Source organism: Suncus etruscus, chromosome 1 (assembly GCF_024139225.1).
Source record: "Suncus etruscus isolate mSunEtr1 chromosome 1, mSunEtr1.pri.cur, whole genome shotgun sequence".
In the NCBI taxonomy this organism is placed as follows: Eukaryota; Metazoa; Chordata; class Mammalia; order Eulipotyphla; family Soricidae; genus Suncus; species Suncus etruscus.
This window is the reverse complement of record NC_064848.1, coordinates 190,344,773-190,369,511: the sequence shown is the minus strand read 5'-3', so window position 1 is coordinate 190,369,511 and position 24,739 is coordinate 190,344,773. Positions and strand designations below refer to the sequence as shown.

The following is a 24,739-nucleotide window of genomic DNA, read 5'->3' as shown; positions in this document are numbered from 1 at the left end:
CAAGTCTATATGAGAGAGCTTGGAGCCGCAATGAGTACAGCCTGTAGGGTAGTTGGCATGCATCCATCCCATATTTCATTCCTGGAGCCCACCAGGAGTGATTTCTACAGTGCACAGCCAGGAGTAACCCCTGAGCAACACCTGGTGTGGAAAGAGAGGGGGAGAGAGAGAGAGTTAGAGGAAGAGTTTGAGGATTGTTTTTTCCTCTAACTTCATCCTGAAATAATTTCATGGGCATTGATTGTATGAATATGGTAGGATTAAAAGGTGTTCAGCCAGAACGCAATTCCATACTAGGTGATTTCAATTCCCATGTTAAAATTAATTGGTGTAACGTATTTTGCTTTTGGCCAAGTTTCTAAGAGTGAAACTGTTTTTGCAGCAGAAGGATACCATGCAAGATAACCTGATAAAGCTCCGGCAGGAAATGGCTGAACTCGAAGCTGTTTTAGAACAACATGGGAGCCAGCTTACTCATTGCTCCTCTCCTCTCAGAGATGATCCTTGTGCCCCTGAGGACCTTGTAAATCCGGAACAAGACATATCAGACAAAGGTTTGTAAAACTAACCATAAGGGGGCACGGAGAGATAGCACAGCGGTGCTTGCCTTGCAAGCAGCCGATCCAGAACCTAAGGTGGTTGGTTCAAATCCCGGTGTCCCATATGGTCCCCTGTGCCTGCCAGGAGCTATTTCTAAGCAGACAGCCAGGAGTAACCCCTGAGCACCGCTGGGTGTGACCCAAAAACCAAAAAAAACTAACCATAAGTAAAATGTTCCTATTTGACTTTTTAGGCCATCTGGCGATGGTCAGGGGTTACTCCTGGGCTCTGCATTCTAGCATTACTCCTAGCAGTGTTTGAGGGACCATATGGGATCCCAGGGATCAAACTCGGTTTTATTCCTTGCAAAGCAATTTATACTGCCCCCTTACTATCTGGACAATTTTGGGTTCTTGATTTGAGCCCTGTCCAGAAGTAACATGCCATTCAGAGGGAAATAAAATGGTCATTTATTGTCACTGTCACCCACAATAAAGAGTTTTGGGGAGCTCATAAGAAAACAGTATAGTAGGAGAGATTAAGACTGGGTTAAGGGGGCCCGGAGAGATAGCATGGAGGTAAGGTGTTTGCCTTTCATGCAGGAGGTCATCAGTTCGAATCCCGGTGTCCCATATGGTCCCCCGTGCCTGCCAGGAGCAATTTCTGAGCATGGAGCCAGGAATAACCCCTGAGCGCTGCCGGGTGTGACCCAAAAACCACAAAAAAAAAAAAAAAAAAAAAAAAAGACTGGGTTAAGGGGCCGGGCGGTGGCGCTAAAGGTAAGGTGCGCCTGCCTTGCTTGCGGTAGCCTTGGACGGACCGCGGTTCGATCCCCCGGTGTCCCATATGGTCCCCCAAGCCAGGAGCAACTTCTGAGCGCATAGCCAGGAGTAACCCCTGAGCGTTACCGGGTGTGACCCAAAAACCAAAAAAAAAAAAAAAAAAAAAGACTGGGTTATTCCTTTTTGAGGAGAGGGGGTAGATTTGAAGCAGCACTGGCAATGCTCAGTGGTTAGTACAACACTAGCATCAGATCTCAAAGTCCTGATTTTTTTCAGCTTGTTTAGTTTTGGAACTTTTTTTACGGGAATGGAATTTGGGCCATCCCCAGCAGTGTTCGAGGGGTACTCCCAGCTATATGCCGGGGCTTGTTTCCATTGATTATTAGGTAATCAAGCACTACCAAGCGTCAACCATATGTACAAAGCTCTTCACGTGCTTGCTGATTTATAGGAGAGAGCTTCTATACTTTAATAACTTTACTTTGATGCAGAGGAAATCCATAATTGACAGTCATTAGACTAACGTTAGTTACCAGTTACCAATAAGGCCAAATGAAGAGGAAGCAATTGGAATAACCAAGCAGATGACATTGATCAGAACTAATTTTCGTTAGAAGTGAATACTGAGGGGCCGGAGAGATAGCACAGCGGTAAAGCATTTGCCTTGCAAGCGGCTGATCCAGGAGATCTGGTGGTTCGAATCCTGGCATCCCATAAGGTCCCCCAAGCCTGCCAAGAGCGATTTCTGAGCACAGAGCCAGGAGTAACCCCTGAGCACCACTGGGTGTGACCCAAAAACCAAAAAAAAAAAAAAAAAAAGTGAGTACTGAGGGGTCAGAGAGATATCATGGAGGTAAGGCGTTTGCCTTGCATGCAGAAGGACCGTGGTTCGAATCCCGACATCCCATGAGCCTGCCTGGAGCGATTTCTGAGCATAGAGCAGTGCTCTATTATTTTCTGTCATGCCCCCATAGGAAGAAGAAAACATTTTTCGTGCCCGCCCCCCCCCCCCCCGTGCGCGCGCGCGCGCAACTATTAATAGTATCTTTTTTTGTTTTTGGGCCACACCCATTTGACGCTCAGGGATTACTCCTGGCTATGCGCTCAGAAATCGCTCCTGGCTTGTGGGGACCATATGGGACGCCGGGGGATCTAACCGCGGTTCGTCCTAGGCTAGCGTTTGCAAGGCAGACACCTTACCTCTAGCACGACCTTTCCTGCTCCTAAATAGTATCTTTATTTAAAAAAAACTTTAACCTGCAAAACAAAAATATATAAAATAATTTGAGCTGACTTTTTAATCAAAGGTGATGTCTGGATTAATGGCCACAATGAGCACGTTTTGCAATGCATAGCTTTTTTTTTTTTTTTTTTTTTTTTTTTCGGGCCACACCCGTTTGACGCTCAGGGGTTACTCCTGGCTATGTGCTCAGAAATCGCCCCTGGCTTGGGGGGACCATATGGGATGCCGGGGGGGTCGAACCGCGGTCCTTCCTTGGCTAGCGCTTGCAAGGCAGACACCTTACCTCCAGCGCCACCTACCCGGCCCCAATGCATAGCTTTTTGAAGCAGGGTTTGAAGCAGCAACTCTCAGCTCCAGAGACATAAACATGGGGCTTAGCTAGTTATGACAGTGTTTGCCGAGGTCAAACGTGCCCCCCCCCCCAAAAAAAAGTGAGTACTGAGCCAGAGAAATGATAGAGTAAGGCAACTGCCTTGCATATGACTGTAACTAATAGTAATTGAATCTCAATGCCACATATGCTCTTAAGCACCCCACATGTAGCCCTCAAAAATAAAAAGGTTAGAGGTTAACAGTTTTGGGTTTTTGTTTGGTGTTAGTTTGGCGGGTCACACCTGCATGCTTGGAGCTATTTTTGGTTGCTCCAAGCAATGTTTAGGTGGTCATTCAATACAATGAATCAAAAGGATTGAATATAGGCAGGTTTCTCTTATGCAAAACGTGTACTCATCCCTCTTCGCTATTTCTCCAGCCTCAAGACTTTGAAGGTTTGTATTTGAAGGGGCCACACCTGGTGATGTTCAGGGTTAATCCTGGCTCTGCACTCAGGAATTACTCTGGCAATGCCATGGGTTGCCAGGTATTGAACCCTGGTAAACCATATGTAAGACAAGCACACCATACCTACTGTACTATTTGTCAGTCGCAGGCAAGTTTTTAAGCAGAAGCAAATGTATAGGTTAGAAACTAGATACAGGCACAGCTTTCACAAAGGAAGCTGAAATAAGTGCTTATGAGAGGCAGGGTAAGCCTTACCAAAGTAATTTTCATTACTGTTGAGATAACTACCCAGCTTAGAGTAATGTTAGTTTCTCAGCGTTCCAGAGGACCGTACTCCTTCCTTTGACTATTTCTACAAACTGATCTCAATTATTCAGAATAATGGCCTTGGTCTTGGAATATGCATTGTAGTATTTGCAAGATAGGGGTTTCCTTCTTCTTCCTTTTATTTGTTGACTTATTTTATGTAGTGAATCAAAGTTTTTATTGAATGAAATTTGTTTAGAAAGATGTGAGAGGAGAAAAAGGGGAAAAGATGTGTTCAAGAAAGAACATTTAGGGCCAAAATAATAGCATAGAGGGTAGGGAGTTTGTTTGACTTCCATAAAGCCAACCTGGATTCTATTCCCGACATCCCATATGGTCCCCTGAGCCTGCCTGGAATAATTTCTGATCTCAGAGCCAGTGAACACTGTTGGGTGTGGCCCATCAAAAAACAAACAAACAAAGGAAGAAAGAGAACATTTATTGCCCTCTTCAGAGTAGAAACAGACAGACAACACAATGGACGTTGAAGGGAGTATACAAGTTCAAGGGCTTGGAGAGAAAAACTCTTCCTTTTATTATTGTTTTTGTGATGACCAGGTTTGATGACTGGGTTTCACACACACTTCATGATGGTGCTGGCCAGGAATCAAACATCTGGTTAAAGTACATTTTATTCATGCTTGCTGGGAATATCACTCTTTAGTCTGGTGCTCACATACTTTCTGGTTGTAATGCTTACCAGAGTTGCTCATACACAGGGTCACAGTTTTGGTTGTTCTTGCACACACCTGACTACATTGGGTCAGAGAATTCTTATAGCACTGAAGGTCCCAAACAGAGTGACTGGGCTTCTGAGTGTATCTTGGTAGCACCAAGCATCCAATTTGAAACCTCAAACTTGCAAGACACCTTTGCCACTAAGCTATCATTGAGCACAGCATTGTAGTATTTTTATGTTCAGGGAACAGTAGCTCCTGCATGAAAAACTGAGAAGTCTGTTGCTATGGCAGTAGTTCAAAATGTATTTCCTTAAATGCTTTCTTTTTAACTCTATTTTCATTTAGTTAACTTCCCAGATAATGAAGCCCATAGTTTTCAATACAGTTCCATTTTTTGTGTTACTTTCATCATTTTCAGTTTAAAACAGACTAAACTTTCATTTTTAAGGTACAAAATAAAAACTTGTTAGTATTTTGATTTGCATGTAAATTTACTATCTGGATAGAACATGTGAGTATGTATATTTATTTCTGAAAATGTGTAGACAAAACTTTTCTTTGTGGCTTTGTCTTCAGTAGCAACTTAATACCAACTTACCCCCAACAGTTTCTCCTTCCTTTTTTTCTTTTTTGGTTTGGTTTTTTTGGTTTTTGAGCCATACCTGGTTACTCCTAAATGGCTGTGCATTCAGAAATCGCTCCTGGCTTGGGGGACCATATGGGATGCCAGGGGATTGACCCAAGATCAGTCCTAGACGTGTGCAAGGCAAGTACCCTACCACTGTGCTATTGCTTCTGCCCCGGTTCTCCTTGATATTCTTCAGTGATTCTCACTGATAATCACTGAAGTTCAAGCAATTCTTTGGTTTTGGTTTTGGTTTTGGTTTTTGGGTCACACCCGGCATCTCTCAGAGGTTACTCCTGGCTCTACGCTCAGAAATAGCTCCTGGTGGGGCCGGAGAGATAGCATGGAGGTAAGGCGTTTGCCTTTCATGCAGGAGGTCATCGGTTCGAATCCCGGCGCCCCATATGGTCCCCTGTGCCTGCCAGGAGCAATTTCTGAGCCTGGAGCCAGGAATAACCCCTGAGCACTGCCAGGTGTGACCCAAAAACCAAAAAAAAAAAAAAAGAAAAAGAAATAGCTCCTGGTAGGATCCGAACTACCGTCCTTCTGCATGCATGGCAAATGCCCTGCCTCCATGCTATCTCACGTTTGTTTGTTTGTTTGTTTGTTTTCAAATTATCTTTGGGGGGGAATAATCTTTATTTAAGCACTGTGATTACAAACATGATTGTAGTTAGGTGAAGTTCAAGCAATTCACTGAAATCCAAGCAAGGTGATTTTTGGTATTGGAGTGGCCTCCCAATCATTTCTTTTTCTTATTCTTGTTTTGGGCCCACATCTGGTGGCCAGTGCTCACTCCTGGTTTTGCACTCAGGGATTTCTCTTGGAGGGCTGAAGGGACCAGGTGGGGTGCCTGGAATTGAACCTGGGTCAGATAAAGGCAAGGCAAGTGAGCTACTCACTGAATTATCCCTCTGGCCCCTGCATTATCATTTCTTTTTCTTTTTTTTTTTTTTTTTTTTTTTTTGGTTTTTGGGTCATACCCTGTGGCTCTTAGGGGTTACTCCTGGCTATGCGCTCAAAAATCGCTCCTGGGGCTCGGAGAGATAGCACAGCAGTGTTTGCCTTGCAAGCAGCCAATCCAGGACCTAAGGTGGTTGGTTTAAATCCCAGTGTCCCATATGGTCCCCCGTGCCTGCCAGGAGCTATTTCTGAGCAGATAGCCAGGAGTAACTCCTGGGCGCTGCCGGGTGTGACCCAAAAACCAAAAAAAAAAAAAAGAAAGAAAAAAAAAGAAAAATCGCTCCTAGTTTGGGGGAACCATATGGGTCACTGGGGGATCAAACCGAGGTCCATCCTAGGCTAGTACTTGCAAGGCAAACACCCTACCACCTACACCACTGCTTTGGCCCCTCTTTACATACTTTGAAAAATACTTTGCATATAGTAGACAATCTATAAATTTAATAATGTTTGGTGTGTCCTCATCTTTCCTACATAGGGAGTACAATTTAAGACACTCAGATGAGGGTCTGGTTTATAGGTTAGAACTTTGTGTCTGATTCCTTGTATTTATAAAATAAAGATAAGGGAAAAAGAAGAGTAGGCAGACTGAGGCCAGAGTCATAGCACAACCTTGCACGCTGCTGACCTGGGTTTGATCACCAGTATCCCATATGGTTGCCTGAGCTTGCCAGGAGTAATTTCTGAGTGCTGCCAGGTGTGTACCAAAAAGCACAAAAAAAAATCAAAGGTAGGCAGACCCAGGTTTGATTCCCAGCACCACATAGGATTCTCTGAGTATGGCCCAAACAAAAATTACAAAAAGGCAAAATTACTTTATTTTGTTTCATAGCTCAAGCTCCATTAAAATGAAAAGAGGAACTAATATTCTAAATGTTTGGATGATAGAGACAATCATTTATACTTCTGTTTAAGGCTTCCCTCCTTCCTTTCACTTTTGTATGTTTATATCTGGGGGCCACACCATACTGTGTTCAGGGCATACTCCTGAATGCTCTCAGGGGTCACTCCTAGCAGGCTTGAGGTCTGTAGGGTTTGAATCTAGGTCAGTCACATGCAGGGCAAAGGCAAACACCCTACCCTCTGTACTACACTCTAGCCCCAAGTTTTTTTTCTTTCTGTTTGTTTTTTGTTTTGGGGTCACACCTGGTGACGCTCAGGGGTTACTCCTGGTTATGCGCTCAGAAATCGCTCCTGGCTTAGGGAACCATAGAGGACACCGGGGATCAAACCCAGGTCTGTCCTGGGTCAGCAGCATGCAAGGAAAGTGCCCTACCGCTACACCACCGCTCTGGCCCCTGTTGTGAGTTTTTTGACCCTACACAACAATTCTCAGGGTTATACCTAATTCTAAACTCAGGAATTACTCCTTGCTCAGGGACTATATGAGATACTGGAGATTGAACCCAGGTCACCCACGTGCAAGGCAAGCACCCTACCTACTATGCTAACACTCCAGCCCCATGTGGTTTTTTTGGTTTGTTTTGTTTTGGGGCCATCCCCAGCAGCACTCATGGTATACTCCTGGCTCTATGTTCAGAAATCGCCCTTGGCAGGCTTGGGGGACCATATGGGAGGTCTGGAATCAAACCCGGGTCCATCCCAGGTCGACTGCATGCAAGTCAAGTGCCCTACTGCAGTGCTATCACTTCGGCCCCAACCCCATGTTTTTATATTCCTTGTGTTCATTCCAGATTAAAGAAATATGATAGTCCTAATCACAGCCTTTGTATATAGGAGGTCCCAGTTCACTCCCTGGTACCACATAGTCCTCTGTTGAATGTGGTTCAGAAACAGAAAATAGAGCCCCTTTCTCAATGGTTAATTCTATTTGGTGTGATTCTTTAGAATCTGCACATTACCTTTTCTTAATTATTACCCTATATTTGGATGGAACAATCTTCAACTTTATGATACCTGCGAATTCTCACCTATCCTGTATACCAGTCTATAGAGTGTTAGTTATAACCAAGCTATAAACCAATGGTTTGGGAGGGCTGGAGTGATGATGGTAAAGCAGATAGAGTGCTTGCCTTGTGACCAATACAAGTTTAATATCCAGCAACGTATATTTTCCCTTGAGCCCTGCTGTGTGTCATTCTGGTGCTCAGACATGAGTAAGCTCTGAGCACAGCTGAGTCACTGCTCCCCCCCCCCCCAAATAATTTGTTTTCGACCTGTTTTTGTTTTTGAGTTTTATTTGTTTATCAGCTTTTCTATATCTGAAAACTAGTATTGTTCCTCAGACTGGTGCTTGAAGAATGCTCTTTATATCGTTAAATAAATGGAACAACCCAGAAGCCAGAGAGATGATACACTTGAATAGGGTACTTGCTAACTTAGGGTTCAATCTCCACAAGCAGTGCCAAGTATGATTCCCTGAGGAGAAAAATCTTTTTTTTTAAAAGACCAAGAAAATTAATCAGGTGCTTTGCATGCTAGATTCCCACACTTGATTCCCCACACTACATGGTCTTGGAACACCAAACCAGTGTCTTTTTCAGGAGCACCCCTAAACCCCATTACTACTGGGTATCAATATAACAAGCAAACTATTAGTTCATAGCTAGATTCTATTCATTTTATAGCAGCTAGTATCTTCACACAGTCTTGTGGTGGGGGATGCGCAGTACATGCCCAGGGACTATATAGAATGCCAGGGATCGAACATAGCCATGAACACACGGTAAATGTCTTAACCTGGTGTACTGTAGCTCAGATCCCCTCAGGCAATTCTTATGTTCCTAGAAACATAAAAGTTTGGCATGAGGGGATGGATAAAGTAAAGTATAAATAATGCATTTAAGGATTAGCTCCAGAAATCAATGATTATTTCTCCAGACTACCCAGTGTCGTATTTAAAACTTTAATGGAGGGCTGGAGCGGTGATGCAAGCAGTAAGGTGGCTGCCTTGCCCATACTAGCCTAGGACGGACCTCGATTCGATCCCCAGCATCTTATATGGCCCCCCGAAGCCAGGGGCGATTTCTGAGCGCATAGCCAGAAGTAACCCCTGAGTGTCACCGGTTGTGGCCCAAAAATCAAATAAATAAATAAAAGTTTAATGTAGCTCTTTTAAGATCTTCTACCATAACTTTGGATTTTAGCTTTTTTAATAAAAGCTCAAAATAAATCATAGCCATCAGACTTTATTTTGTTTGGGGGCCGTACCTGCCTCTGTTCAGGACTTACTTCTAGCTCTACACTAAAGAGTCATTCCTGGTGAGCTTGAGAATGTGTGGTGTTAGAGATCCAACCTGGGTCAGCTGTTGTACCAACTCTCAGGCCCAGGATTTTTATTTTTATCCCACACTGGTGATGCTCAGAGGTTACTCCTGGCTCTGCACTCAGGAATTCTTTTGGGGTGCTTGAAACCATATAGGATGCCCAAGATTAAACCCAGGTCAGCCTCATGCAAGGTAAACACTCTATCCATTGTGTTGTGTCTCTGGCCCTAGGACTTTTTGGAGGAGATGGGGAAGTTTGGGCCACACTCAGTGTGCTCAGGGGTTATTCCTGGCTCTTCGCTCAGAAATAGCTCCTGGGAGCCACAGGGAACCATATGGGATGCTGAGAATTAAACCTGGATCTGTCCCAGGCTGCCGCATGCAAGGCAAATGGCACTGTGCTATCTATTGCTCCTGCCCCATCAAAACCTTTTATAAATGCTGCTAAGAACCATACCCTGACGTTCTCCACATGCAAGGCAACTACTCTATCATTAAGCCACATCTCTGAAACCATCATGGACTTTTTGGAGGAAGGACTGTGTAAAATAAACACCCATTCCATATTCTCAGCTCCAGGCGGACAGTCTGAAGAAGGGTAGCCACAAAGAATTAATAAATCAAGCAAGTCAGGAGTCATGGAATCATTTTGTTTCTTGCCTCATCATCTCTCTACACACCAAATAAGAATTCAACCAGGTGGGAAAGGGTCAAGTGAGCTTTAGATGTACTAATACATACCAAAGGGCTAGGTGAAAAGGAAATTGGGCGAGCACTTTTCTCTTGAGTAAATAGCTGGTGTCATTTAACAAGAATAGTCTCCATACCTGATAGAGCTTGGGGGGGAGGCATATGTGGTGCTGAGAATTCTAGCCAAGTTTGTGGCCACAGTAGCATGCAAGGAATCTCTATTTCTGGCTTCTGCTCCCCAAGCATGGACTTTCTATTGCTTTGTCTTGGATCTCTCCTGATATTGCTCAGGAATTACTCCTGGCTCTGCACTCAGCAATTACTCATGGCAGGCTCAGAAAAATCAGGGTCCAGGGATCCAACCAGGATTAGCTATGTGCAAGGTAAGCAACTTACCCACTGTACTTTCTCTCAGGCCCCAGAAATTTCTAAGTTAATATCTTTGTTTTTCAATACTTTTTTCCCTTTGAGTCACTTTCTAGAAACAGTGAATTTGGAGGAATTAATTTAAAGGATGTACTGGGGGCCCGGAGAGATAGCACAGCAGCGTTTGCCTTGCAAGCAGCCGATTCAGGACCAAAGGTGGTTGGTTCGAATCCCCGTGTCCCATAAGTCAGTCCCCCGTGCCTGCCAGGAGCTATTTCTGAGCAGATAGCCAGGAGTAACCCCTGTGCAACACTGGGTGTGGCCCAAAAACCAATAAATAAATAAATAAATAAATAAATAAATAAAGGGTGTACTGGGAGCAGAGAGATGGTACAGCAAGCAGGCAGGGCACTTGCCTTATAAGTGACTAATACAAGTTCAGTTCTCGGGGCCGGGTGGTGGCGCTGAAGGTAAGGTGCCTGCCTTGCCTGCGCTAGCCTTGGACGGACCGCGGTTCGATCCCCTGGTGTCCCATATGGTCCCCCAAGCCAGGAGCAACTTCTGAGCACATAGCCAGGAGTAACCCCTGAGCGTTACCGGGTGTGGCCCAAAAACCCAAAAAAAAAACAAAACAAGTTCAGTTCTCCCTCCACTCCATATAGTCCCCTGAGCCCCACCCACCAGGAGTGATTACAGAGCTCAGAACTAGAAGTAAGTGTTGAGCACTGCCAGGTGTGGTCTCCCTCAAAACAACATTATTAAAAGAATTATATATAGGGGCTGGAGGGAGGTAAGGCGTTTGCCTTTCATGCAGAAGGTCATCAGTTCAAATCCTGGCATCCCATATGGTCCCCTGAACTTGCCAGGAGCGATTTCTGAGCTTTTTTTTGGTTTTTGGGCCACACCTGGTGACGCTCCGGGGTTACTCCTGGCTATGCGCTCAGAAGTCACTCCTGGCTTGGGGGACCATATGGGACGCCGGGGGTTCGAACCGCGGTCCGTCCTAGGCTAGCGCTGGCAAGGCAGACACTTTACCTCTAGTGCCACACCCCGGCCCCTGTTGTTGGTTTTTTGGTTTGGTTTGGTTACTCTTGGCTCTGAGCTCAGAAATTGCTGCTGGCAGGCATGGGGGACCATATGGGATGCCAGGATTCGAACTACTGTTCGTTGTGGTTCTGCTGTGTACAAGGCAAATGCCCTATTGCTGTGCTATCGCTCCAGCCCCTGCTTAAGGTTTTTATTCAGCCTTGTCTCAGCTAAATGTCTTTACCCACTTTTTAATATGTTCTCTTATTCCTGTTTTTTGTTCCATTTAGTGCTACATCACACTTACTAGTTAAGCTATCTGAAGGCTGGGGCAATTTCTCAAAGGGCTGGAGTGCATACAGGTTTGATCTTTGGCAACATAGTTCACCAAACATCATTAGGAGCAATCCTTAAGTACTGCCAGTAGTGGACAAAAAAGACAATCCTGAAAATTTTGTCTAGTATATTCATCTAAAAACCAATTTGAGGACAGAAACAGGTAAAGTGCTTAAGTTGTAACTTATCCAGGCTTGATCCTCAGCATCCAATATGGTCCCCCAAGCATTGCCAGGTGTGACCCCAAAACAAAAAATAAGAACTAATTTTTTATTTTTTTATTTTTTTTTTTTTTAGTTTTTGGGTCACACCCGGCGTTGCTCAGGGGTGACTCCTGGCTGTCTGCTCAGAAATAGCTCCTGGCAGGCACGGGGGACCATATGGGACACCGGGATTTGAACCAACCACCTTTGGTCCTGGGTCGGCTGTTTGCAAGGCAAACACCACTGTGCTATCTCTCCGGGCCCAAAAACTAATTTTGGTTGTTATAGATTGCTGCTTTTGAAAAGTAACAATATTCTTACTAGGACAAAACAGTAAAATACCTTTTTTTTTCCATTCCATTAAAGCAATAATAACTTCAAAAAAAGACTATGAGTGTCCTATGAACCAGAATCCTGAAAGCCTCTCTCCTGGGAAATTTCAAGCATCTCTGAAAACTTCCACCTGTAAAAATAAAGAGCAAGGAATAGAAAGGTAAGGAGGAAATGTTGTAAGGTAGTACACAGGATAAGCACTTGATTTGCATGGAGCAACCCTGGTTCAGTTCCTGGCAACAGTTTGGTTCGTGAACACAGAGACTCATGAAAATCTACAGATTTGGCCCCAACACCCTAGAATCCCCCCCAAATGAAAAGAAAAGAAAAAATTGTTTTGATTTGGAATATAGCTCAAAGGTAAAAGCATATTCCTCGCATGCATAGTTCTACATTTAATTCCCCTCACTGAAATAAACCAAAGCAGGAAGTATATGTCTGATGACACCTTTACTTATATTCAGCTCTTTTTTATCATACTTTCTCTATTTGTGCAGACATTTCTTTTCTTTTTTTTAAATTGATATCTTTATTTAAATACCATGATTACAAATATGATTGTAGTTGGGTTTCAGTCATGTAAAGAACACCCCCCTTCACCAGAGCAACATTCCCATCCCCAGTGTCTCAAATCTCCCTCCTCCCCACCCCACCCCCTCCTGTACTCTAGACAGACTTTTTCATTTTTCTTAAAATCCATAGATGAGTGAGACTATTCTGCATCTAGCTCTCTTTCTTTAATTTATTTCTTTTTTTTTTTTTTTTTTTTTTTGTGGTTTTTGGGTCACACCCGGCAGTGCTCAGGGGTTATTCCTGGCTCCAGGCTCAGAAATTGCTCCTGGCAGGCACGGGAGGACCATATATGGGACGCCGGGATTCGAACCGATGACCTCCTGCATGAGAGGCAAACGCCTTACCTCCATGCTATCTCTCCGGCCCTCTTTAATTTATTTCACTCAGCATAAAAGATTCCATGTACATCTATGTATAGGAAAATTTCATGACCTTTTTTTTTTTTTTTTTTTTTTTTTTTTGGTTTTTGGTTTTTGGGTCACACCCGGCGGTGCTCAGGGGTTACTCCTGGCTGTCTGCTCAGAAATAGCTCCTGGCAGGCACGGGGGCCCATATGGGACACCGGGATTCAAACCAACAACCTTTGGTCCTGGATCGGCTGCTTGCAAGGCAAACGTCACTGTGCTATCTCTGCAGGCCCAACCTTTTTTTTTCCCTTCAGTCACACCTGGCGGCGCTCAGGAATTACTCCTGGCTCTATGCTCAGAAATCGCTCCTGGCAGGCTCAGGGGACCATATGGGATTCTGGGATTCGAACCACTGTCCTTCTGCATGTCCTTATCTCTATGCTATCTCTCCAGCCCCACAAACATGCACCTTAATCTAACTCACTTTTTATTTTTCTTCTTTTCCTTTTGGGATAATGATTTTAGACATTGGAAAGCTAGAAAATAAGAGTAGTTCCATACACTTTGCTAAAATTGGGTAAAATGGGCCAGAGAGGGGGCCGGTGAGGTGGCGCTAGAGGTAAGGTGTCTGCCTTGCAAGTGCTAGCTAAGGAAGGACCGTGGTTCGATTCCCCAGCGCTCCATATGGTCCCCTCAAGCCAGGGGCAATTTCTGAGTGCTTAGCCAGGAGTAACCCCTGAGAATCAAACGGGTGTGACCCCAAAAACCAAAAAAAAAAAAAAAATGGGGCCAGAGAGATAGCATGGAGGTAGGATGTTTGCCTTGCATGCAGAAGGATGGTGGTTCGAATCCCTGCATCCCATATGGTCCCCGGAGCCTGCCAGGAGCGATTTCTGAGCATAGAGCCAGGAGTAACCCCTGATCGCTGCCGGGTGTGACCAAAAAATAAAATAAAATAAAATTGGGTAAAAAGAATAAGGTAGAGATGTCAACATTGATCTTTTTGTTTTCCTGAGAGATCTTATTCTAATACATTTTTATAAGTCAGTGGAATAACATAGAATTGAGTGATAGTAAATAATTTGATGAAATTTGCTGACATACTTTTAAAAAGCTAGTAGACATACTGCCTCAGATGTGCCCTTAAGGGGAGATGTTATGTCAGCTGTGACAAGTTATCAGTTTGAAGCCTGGTTCCTAAGGGTTATAATAACTTGGGTTATTTTTTGTTTGAAATTCCCAATCTCTCACAGATGTTTCACTTATCTTTGCCTAACCAGGAAGTGTGATTAGTTATTTTACAATGATGATGCTTTTTTTCCTTTCCTCCCAATATGTTGTATGTGCATAGGCCCTCAAGGAGTCATCAGAACAGAAATTGCTCCCCTCAAAGGGAGCTCATTAAGATTGATAACATGAAGGAGCAATGGCTGACAAAGTCTCAGGACCAAAATTTAATAGAGCAATCTAATTTGCCAAGACGAGATCTAGGTAATGTTTTATTTACTATGATGGAGAAAACACTTTATTCTGAATCTTACCTAAAGATGTTCTGGTTAATCAGTTTTCTAGAGGTTGGAGAGACAGTACAGCAGGTATAGGACACTTGCTCTGTTGTATGCAGCTGAGCTGGGTTCAATCCCTGTACCCTATATAGTCCACTGAAGTCACCAAGAGCCACCTGAGCATAGGGCCAGGAGTAACTATTGAGCATTGCCATATATAGGCCAAAAAAGCCTAAATCAGCCTTTCAATGTATAAGCCTATAGCAAATGCATTAAAAATTGCTTGAAGGTGGGGTCGAAGAGATAGCACAGCGGTAGGGCATTTGCCTTACATGCAGCTGACCCACAACAGACCTGGGTTCGATCCCCAGTATCTCATATGGTTCCCCAAGCCAAGAGCAATTTTTGAGCGCATAACCAGGAGTAACCTGTGAGCGTCACCCGTGTGGCCAAAAAACAAAAAAAATGCTTGAAGGTTAACTTACTTGAATTTCAATTGTGAATTGTATCAATTTTGTTTTGGGGCACACTCAATTGTGCTCTGAACTTATTCCTGGTTCTGTGTTCAGGGGTCACTCCTGGCAAGGCTTGAGGGACCATTATTGTGCCTGGGTTGGCCACATTCAAGCCAAGTAACTTTTCTTTTTTTTTGGTTTTTGGGCCACACCTGGCATTGCTCAGGGGTTACTCCTGGCTGTCTGCTCAGAAATACCTCCTGGCAGGCACGGAGGACCATATGGGACACCGGGATTCGAACCAACCACCTTTGGTCCTAGATTGGCTACTTGCAAGGCAAACGCCGCTGTGCTATCTCTCCGGGCCCAAAGTACTGTATCTTTATTGCCAAACTGTTGGGGATTTTTTTTGGGGGGAGGAGGTTGGTTTTTTTGGGCCACACCCAGTGGCACTCAGGGCTTACTCCTGGCTCTGTGCTCAGAAATCGATCCTGGCTCGGGACCATTTGGGATACCGAGGATCAAACCTACACACATTCGACCCAGCCAGTTTGATCTCAGCATTTCATATGGTCCCCTGAGACTGCCAGGAGTAACCCTGAGCATCACTGAGTGTAGTCAAAAAACTAGTTCTGGAATATTGAAATAAATGGCATCTAAGATCCCTGTCAGCATGAAGGATCTAAACGTAGTACTGTTACATGTATATAAGCACCACAGAAAGGGATATGGCCCCCTTTAAGCATTACAACCCTAACTTGTGTGGCTGGGATAAGAATGTGGCTCTCAGCACTGCAACTAAAGAAGTTGCATTCTTGAGCCAGAGAGATGATAGTACAGCGAGTAAGGCACTTTTGCTTTGCATATGGCCAGCCCATGTTCTGTCTTTGGCATCTCACATGGTCCCCTGAGCACCTCCAGGAGTGATTCCTGACTGAATGCAGAGCCAGGAATTACCCTGAGAATCATCAGGTGTGCCCCCCCCCAAATGAGTGATAGAGCAATTATATAATTAAACTTTTACATATACGTGTTTTTTCCTTTGGTTTTGGGGGACTGTTACCTGAAAGCACTCAGGAACTTCCGTGTTGGTGCTAATGGGTCACTCCTGGCGGTGCTCAGGTAGGGGACCATGTAATGCTTGAAATTAAACCTGTACTTCCAAATCATGACAAAGCATGCACTTTAACCCACTGAGCATTCTCTGGCCCCTACATCATTATTTCCTTTAAATCGGGGGTCGCAAACTCGAAGCCCGTGGGCCGTTTGCGGCCCTTCATACAACATTTTGTGGCCCACGGCCGGCCTTCAAATATCGAAGTATTCGCGATTGTTCACTTACCGAATAATCGCATTAAATATTCGTATACTGGGCCCGAAGAGATAGCACAGCGGTGTTTGCCTTGCAAGCAGCTGATCCAGAACCTAAGGTGGTTGGTTCAAATCCCGGTGTCCCACATGGTCCCCCGTGCCTGCCAGGAGCTGTTTCTGAGCAGACAGCCAGGAGTAACCCCTGAGCACCGCCAGGTGTGGCCCAAAAACCAAAAAAAAAATTCGCATACTCCAAGCAGTTCCGTTCAGGGTATGCAAATGTTTAATACGATTTTTTTTCTTACTAATGTGATTTTTTATTGCAAATATTCAGTAAGTAAAATCTCTTTTTTTTTTTTTTTTTTTTTTTTGGTTTTTGGGTCACACCCGGCAGTGCTCAGGGATTATTCCTGGCTCCAGGCTCAGAAATTGCTCCTGTCAGGCACGGGGGACCATATGGGGCACCGGGATTTGAACCAATGACCTCCTGCATGAAAGGCAAACGCCTTACCTCCATGCTATCTCTCCAGCCCCTAGTAAGTGAAATCTCTTATGTGGCCCTGCCTCACCCCTACTTTGCCTCTTGCGGCCCCCAGGTAAATTGAGTTTGAGACCCCTGCTTTAAATACTCAGACATTTCTAAAATTAGAATTATTAACGGAAAATGTAAACTCATTAAGGATTTTGCGACATGATACTAAATTGTTCTTCAGAAAATGAGTAGGGGCCAGAGCAGTGTTGCAGGGCGTAAGGCGTCTGCCTTGCACGCGCTAGCCTAGGACAGACCGAGGTTCTATCAACCAGCTTCCCATATGGTCCCCCAAGCCAGGAACAATTTCTGAGCGCATAGCCAGGAGTAACCCCTGAACATCACCGGGTGTGGCCCCCCCAAAAAAATCACTTAAAAAATAAAAAAGAAAATTTGAAGAGTAGAGCTGGAATGTATCTCAGTACGATAGAGTGCATGTCTTGCATATGAAGGACTAGGATTTTATTCCTGGCACAGAAAAAAAAAATAATATTGGGCTGGAGAGATAGTATAGCAGGAAGAGCACTTGCCTTGCACACAGCTGACCTGAGTTGGATCCCATATGATTCCCTGAGCCTACTGGGAGTAATCCTTGTGCTTTGCCAGGTGTAGCCCAAAAACAAAGAAACAAAAAAGATTCATTGTCCTGTGGACTAAACTTCTACCCTCATTCCTTTCAGAAGAAACTCCTTGCCCAAAATCTGGAATCAGTCTCTTTTCTGATCACCCTGAGTCTGATCCTTCCGAAGCAAGAGCCTCAGTGTCAGCTCATGTTTGCAACTCTCCAGCTTCAACTTCTGCGTTAAAGTTACCCCACTTTCAAGTTACAGAATCTGCCAAGACACTGTCTGATGCTCATACTACTACTACTATTGGGTATGACTCAAAGCAGAAAACTATTAACAAGAAGACGACAGAAGTGCTATCTTCAGCAAACAGAAAGAACAAAAAATTATCTATGGTGGCTTCAGGCTTGACAACAAAAGAACTTGTAAGTGTATCCAGATGATTCTTTTAATGATTTGAGACTTCCTCAACACATTGCAGAGTTTTGAGTAGGCACCATCAATGGGAAATAATCTAAAAAATAATTATAATTATATACAGTGCCTTACCCACTACTCTCATTGTAACCCTCCATAAGACATCTTTTTCTTGCCTTAGTTCACCAGTAAAGTAGGAAATTTACTTGTTGATAACTTTCCATAATTTAATTTAGTCACCTTAGATGGCTAAATTTGCCAACGTGAAGAATTAAACCTAAACTGGTTCCAAGCGTGCTACCAAATAGTAGCATTTTTTTCTTCTTTTTTTTTTTTTTTTTTTTTTCCTTTTGGGCCACACCCAGTGACGCTCAGCGGTTAGTCCTGGCTATGCACTTTGAAATTGCTCCTGGCTTGGAGGGACCATATGGAACGCCAGGGAATTGAACTGCCGCACTCAGCTAGCGCAGTCAAGGCCTTGCGCCACCACTCCAGATGGTTTTTTTTTGGGGGGGGGGGGTTTGTTTTGGGGTTTTTGGGGGCTACACCTGGCAGCACTCGGGTTATTCTTGGTTCTGCAGTCAGAAATCGCTCCTGGCTCAGGAGACTGTATGGAAGGCCAACGATCAAACCCACGTCTGTCCTGGGTCAGCTGTGTGCAAGGCAAATTACTATGGCCCTAGGATCATTTCTTACCCTAACTTCTATATGTAGTAACTCAGCATAAACTTCTGAATAGTCAGATGTGTCCCAACTCTTAAAAGAGTAAAGGAGGGACTGGAGCGGATAGTTTGCCTTGCACGTGGGTCCCCTACGGTCCCTCAAGCATGCCAGGAACCATTTCTTTTTTTTTTTTTTTTTTTTTTTTTTTTTTTTGGCTTTTGGGCCACACCCGGCGTTGCTCAGGGGTTACTCCTGGCTGTCTGCTCAGAAATAGCTCCTGGCAGGCACGGGGGACCATATGGGACACCGGGATTTGAACCAACCACCTTTGGTCCTGGATCGGCTGCTTGCAAGGCAAACACCGCTGTGCTATCTCTCCGGGCCCGCCAGGAACCATTTCTGAGCACACAGCCAGGAGTAACCACTGAGCACCACTGGGTGTGGCCCAAAAAATAAAAAGAGAGAGTGCACACAAAGGAAATTGTATCTACCCTAGGACATACAAGGAATAAATTGTCACCAATAATGCTAGAGTTCTCATTTCACAAGCACAAGCTACAACACTTATATGCTCTGAGAATTCATATTTTTATATTGCTCTTGAAAATTAGTGAGTTCAGCTTTTCAAAGAAGGTTGAAATGATGTGATCTTTTTTGCCATGGGCAATTTTGAGGTACAGATAAGACTGAAAGTGGCTTGGGTACATGTTGTCTTTAAACAAGCTAACTTTAAACAAGCTAAAAAGAAAACTTTTTAGCTCTATTCAGACTTGCTGAAGTGTGGCAAATTTATTATGAAAGCTGCTGACTGTATTGCACATGATTAATTCTGAAGCTCATATTAAGATGATCTTTTCAGCAGTTCCTCTTCTAACTGAATACTGTTTCAAGGCTGGGATTTCAGCAATTAATCAGTTCAGAATTGCTAATGATCCTGGCAGAGGACTGCAGCAGACCAGGGGAGGATGTCATTAGCTTCTCTAGCCTGCCTTTTTCAGAGCCCTGTGACTGTAGGAAGTGAGCCAGCATGAAAGATGACCTGACCTCAGTTGGAATATTGTATAGCACATAAATATTGGTGTGGATGGAAATAGCTCGTGGTGATGGACCCTGGCAAACAGTTATTTACCAAACAGTAGCTGCTAATTATGTCAACTGTGCCAGTGATTAATCTGGTTAATTTCTCCTACTGCCTATTGATTTCTGTTCAGTTGATAATAGCTAGAAGGTTCTAGATTTTGGGGAGAAGAATGTGAGTTCTCTTTTATTTCTTCTTTCTTAGAGAAATTACTAGTTTTTGTACAGATCTTTAAAAGAATCTTGAATCTTGGTTTTAAGCCACATGTTTGTAGCATAATTTTTGTTTGTTTTTTGGGCCATACCCAGCAGTGCTCAGGGCTTTTGTCCCTGTGCTCAATAACCACTCCTGATGGGCTTGTGGGACCGAATAGTGTCTGGGATGGAACACAGGTCAACTGCATGCAAAGCAAGTGCTCTACCCACTGTACTATCACTCTAGCTCCATATAGCATAATTTTTTGCACCAACTAGTTACCTCTTAGTTTATAAAGTATAGGAGATAAATTATTGTAGAGTATTACTATGCAAAGAAATGGTCTTCAGGAATCAGATGATAAATGCTTTTGTTGAGGAAATTAATAACATTGTGAATTCTTGCTTGTCATTCCACATCTGGTAGTCTGAGCTATTTTAGAATTTGATTTTCTAATTTGTATGTCATTTTTATTAAATTACTATTTATTATGAGACTTCAGACACATAATAAAAAGGATGTTGCTTTTCTACGAAAAAAAAGACTTCTAAAACTGGAGCAATAGTACAGCGAGTTTGCTGTACAACATTTGTCTTGCACACAGCTGACCCAGTTCACTCCCCGGGTCCCTTATGACCACCTGAGCCTGTCAGGAGTAATCCTTGAGCATGGCTGGTGTGGCCCTAAACCCCAACAAAATAAAAATAGAGACTTTTAAGCTAGTAAACTAATACTCCAAGCTAGACTAAAGACTATTTATTAAAATGAAGTCTTTGATTTGATTTCAGGTGCTTCTGAACAAGTTTGCCAGAAAATACAACATTTCTTTAACTAAGACGGTTACTGAAGAGACTACTCATGTCATTATGAAAACAGGTATTCCAAGAACCTTGATACAATATATCTGGTAAAGCTTCTTGTTATCTTTATTTGGGGTTTGGGGCCACGTCCTTCTGTGCTTAGGGGACCACCATAAAATCAAGCCAGGGCTTCTTTAAGCCTTCTCCCAAGGCCCCTGTTTCTTAAGCATATTATGGATGATACTCTTCAGGCTGGAATTTACCTATTCTCTTATGAAAAATAAGTTCTGCTGCATTCTGAAATTTCATTTGGGGTTACCATTTGGAGGGAGAGTCAGAACAATGAAACACTTCTTTTCTACTCCTGATTGCACGGTGAAAGGCTTTTCTGGTTAGAGGAATCCCAAATTTTAGGTGAACTATGACCCAAAGGAAGGAGTAGAAATAAGTCTTCACTCAGTCTTGACTTTGACTTGTGTGATAATGGAGACCTCTAGGGGATTGAATATGTTTCTGTTTTAAGCGGACAGTAACTAACAGTATACCTATATCAGTGGTATCTGAAGATGGGGAAAAGGTAATGACAAAATGTCATTTGAGGAACGGGAGAAATAGTACAGTGGGTAAGCGTTTCATTTGCACATGGCCAACCCATGCTCAATCCCTGATACCACATAGATTTCTCAAAAGCCTCTACAAGAGTGATCTCTGAGTACAGAGCCACAGTAAGCCCTGAATATCACTGGGTGTTTTTCGGGATTCCCCAGATAATCTGGGAGCAAAAATTCATCATTGTAATATTTTAAGTTTAGACTTTTAGCAATACTTTTTTTTGTTTTGTTTTGTTTTTTGGGCCACACCCGGCGGTGCTCAGGGCTTACTCCTGGCTGTCTGCTCAGAAATAACTCCTGGCAGGCACGAGGGACCATATGGGACACCGGGATTGGAACCAACCACCTTTGGTCCTGGATCGGCTGCTTGCAAGGCAAACGCCGCTGTACTATCTCTCTGGGCCCTTTTAGCAATACTTTGATTCCTGGCTCTGCGCTCAGCTTCTGGTGGGCTTGGGGGACCATATGGGATGTGGGGGATTAAACCCAGTTGGCCGAGTGCAAGGCAAGCCCTAACCACCATTTATCACTCTGGCCCTCAGCAATATTTTTTTTCTCCCAGTTTTAATACTGCCATCCACTAAAATGGAACTTCCTGTCTGTCTATTTTAGTACTACTGGAATCAGTGCTACTGAAAGTTTTTCTTGTTTTATTTTTTGGGCCATATTCACTCCTGACCTTGTGCTAGGACTTATTTCTGGTAATACTGAGGTACCATGTGATGCCTGGGTTGAATCTAGGCTTTCTTCATGCAAAGCATATTTTCCATCTCTACTTTAGTTTTTATTTATTTTTTTTTTTTTTTTGGTTTTTGGGCCACACCCGGTAACGCTCAGGGGTTACTCCTGGCTATGCGCTCAGAAGTCGCTCCTGGCTTGGGGGACCATATGGGACGCCGGGGGATCGAACCGCGGTCCGTCTCCTAGGCTAGCGCAGGTAAGGCAGGCACCTTACCTCCAGCGCCACCGCCCGGCCCCATAGTTTTTATTTTTAATGTGTGTGTTTTGGGGCCATACCCAGTGATGGTTAAGGGTTACTTACTCCTGACATTGCACTCAGAAGTTACTCCTGGCAGTACTCAGAGAACCATATGGGATACCGGGCATCGAACCTTGGTCGGCTGCATGCAAGGCAGTGTCTTATTTGCTGCACTATCACTCTGACCTCCAAGCTTTACATTTTTGTTTTGGTTTGGGGCCATACCGGCAATGATCAGGCTTCATGGATCTTTGGCAGAGCTTGAAGGATCTTATGAGGTACCATAGATCAAACACAGGTTGGCAAGGCGAATGCTCTACCCTCGGACTTCTCTGGCTCTGCTTTAGCTTCTTAGGATAGCGCTTCCTCGTTATTTTTTAACTTTTACTAATCCTTGAGTTGTTTTTCATTCTGTAGATGCTGAATTGGTCTGTGAACGGACACTGAAATATTTTCTGGGAGTTGCAGGAGGAAAATGGATAGTTAGCTATTTTTGTAAGTACAATATAATTTCTCCCCTCCTCCCTTTAACACTTCAGAATTGCATTTTTACACCTAACATGTTAACACCTAAGTTTTTGCTGATACTGAATCTGAATTCCTAAAAGATCTTTAATGGTAACACTAACTAGCTTTATCTTTAATGCATATCTCTTTGCTTAGATAAGCTGCTGGTGTTAGGGAAATCGATTTCTTTTTGTAATTAATAGAACCTAATTGGTTCCCAGCAATGTTAGCTTATAAACTAATTTATTTAGTAGGCAGAAAATCTTGTGCAGCAGTCACTTATTTATTATTCTTATCATCATCATCATTATTATGTCAGTTTGGGCTCACACCTTGTCTTGCTCAGGAGTTACTCCTCTGCATTCCCTTACTCCTGGTAAGGGAACATGGAATACGTGGGATTGAACCTGGGTCAGCTGCATGCAAGGCAAACAACCTACGCACTGTGCTATCAATCTGGTCCCAGCACTTTTGCGGGGGGGGGGGGGGGGCCACACCTGTGACGCTCAAGGATTACTCCTGGCTATGCGTTCAGAAATCAACAGAGGTCCATCCTAAGTCAGCGCATGCAAGGCAAACGCCCTAGCGCTTGCACTCTGCTCTGGCCCCTCCCAGCAGTCACTTTTATAATGTTTAAGCATCACTTGAGATATGGAAGGAAATATCTGTCTTATTAATGAGCTGTGGTTTTATAGAAAGACCTCTTTTTGTGCTCCTATGTGAATAAATTAGCCACCTACTTCTGTTTTTTTTTTGTTTTTTTTTTTTTTGAGCAAGACAAGGTGTGAGCCTGGCTTTGCTTAGGGGTTACTCCTGACTCTGTGCTCAGAAATCGCCACTGGCAGGGCCCGGAGAGATAGCACAGCGGCGTTTGCCTTGCAAGCAGCCTATCCAGGACCTAAGGTGGTTGGTTCAAATCCCGGTGTCCCGTATGGTCCCTCGTGCCTGCCAGGAGCTATTTCTGAGCAGACAGCCAGGAGTAACCCCTGAGCACCACCGGGTGTGGCCCAAAAACTAAAAAAAAAGAAAAGAAAATAAATCGCCACTGGCAGGCACAAGGGACCATATGGGATGCCTGGATTCGAACCATCGTCCTTTTGCATGGAAGGCAAATGCCCTACCTCCATGCTATCTCTCCAGCCCATATTTCTGGGTTTTTTTGGTGTGTTTTGTTTTTGGTTTGTTTTGTTTTTTTTTGGATCACACCCGGTGGCACTTGGGTAATTCCTGGCTCTGTACTCAGAAATCACTCCTGGCAGGCACAGGGAACCATATGTGATGCCAGGATTTGAACCATCATTCGTCCTGGATCGGCTGTGTGCAAGGCAAATGCCCTTGTGGCCCTGTGCTATCTCTCCAGCCCCATTCTTATTTTATTTTACAGTTTTGGGCCACACCTAATACTGCTAGAGGCTTATTCCTGACCCTGTAAGCTGGGATTCACTCCTGGTGGAGTTCAGAGGTACCAGGGAGCAAACCTGGCTCTACCATGTACAAGGCACCACATGATCTCCCACTGACCACCAGGTGTGATCCAAAAAGAAAATCATTCAGTAGAGGCAATAAGTTTGACACTACATTCACCCCATCACTGCAAAGAATGTTCTTAAAAAGCATGTTTTCTGCTTCATGTGACCTCTTTTCTGTAATCTTTTTAGGGGTGACAGAATCAATCAAAGAAAAAAAGCTACTGGATGAGGTAGGTACTTGATGTTATAAAGTTAGGGTCCAGAGTCGAAAGACAAGATCTCACAATTGAAATAAAACACAGAAAAGCTTTATTTGTCAAACTACAAACTGAACAATTGGCCACCTCCCACAGGAGGCAACCCCTCTATGGGTCACAAGCCAGGTTATATAGGGCTAGAATCAGGAAATCATGACCTTTAAGTTGATTGGCTGTTATCTGGGATTTTTCTTTTGGGGGAGGGGCTTGGGCCACACCCAATGACACTCAGGGGTTACTCCTGGCTATGCAGTCAGAAATCGCTCCTGGTTTGGGAGGGACTATGGGATGCCGGGGATCGAACCCAAGTCTGTCTTGGGTCAGCTGCATACAAGGCAAATGCCCTGTCATTGTGCTGTCACTCCAGCCCCTGTCTA

The 24,739-nt window shown here is 43.9% G+C and overlaps 1 protein-coding gene across 1 annotated transcript in view; it reads left to right on the top strand.

The window, feature by feature from the left end:
• BRCA1 (BRCA1 DNA repair associated) overlaps nucleotides 1-24,739 on the top strand; it is an 81,829-nt gene that overhangs the window by 35,986 nt on the left and 21,104 nt on the right. Inside the window, exons 11-13 of the mRNA XM_049768089.1 lie at nucleotides 383-554; nucleotides 22,547-22,624; nucleotides 24,295-24,335. Of these exons, the coding sequence (XP_049624046.1) occupies nucleotides 383-554; nucleotides 22,547-22,624; nucleotides 24,295-24,335 (291 nt within the window). The remainder of the gene's footprint in view (nucleotides 1-382; nucleotides 555-22,546; nucleotides 22,625-24,294; nucleotides 24,336-24,739) is intronic.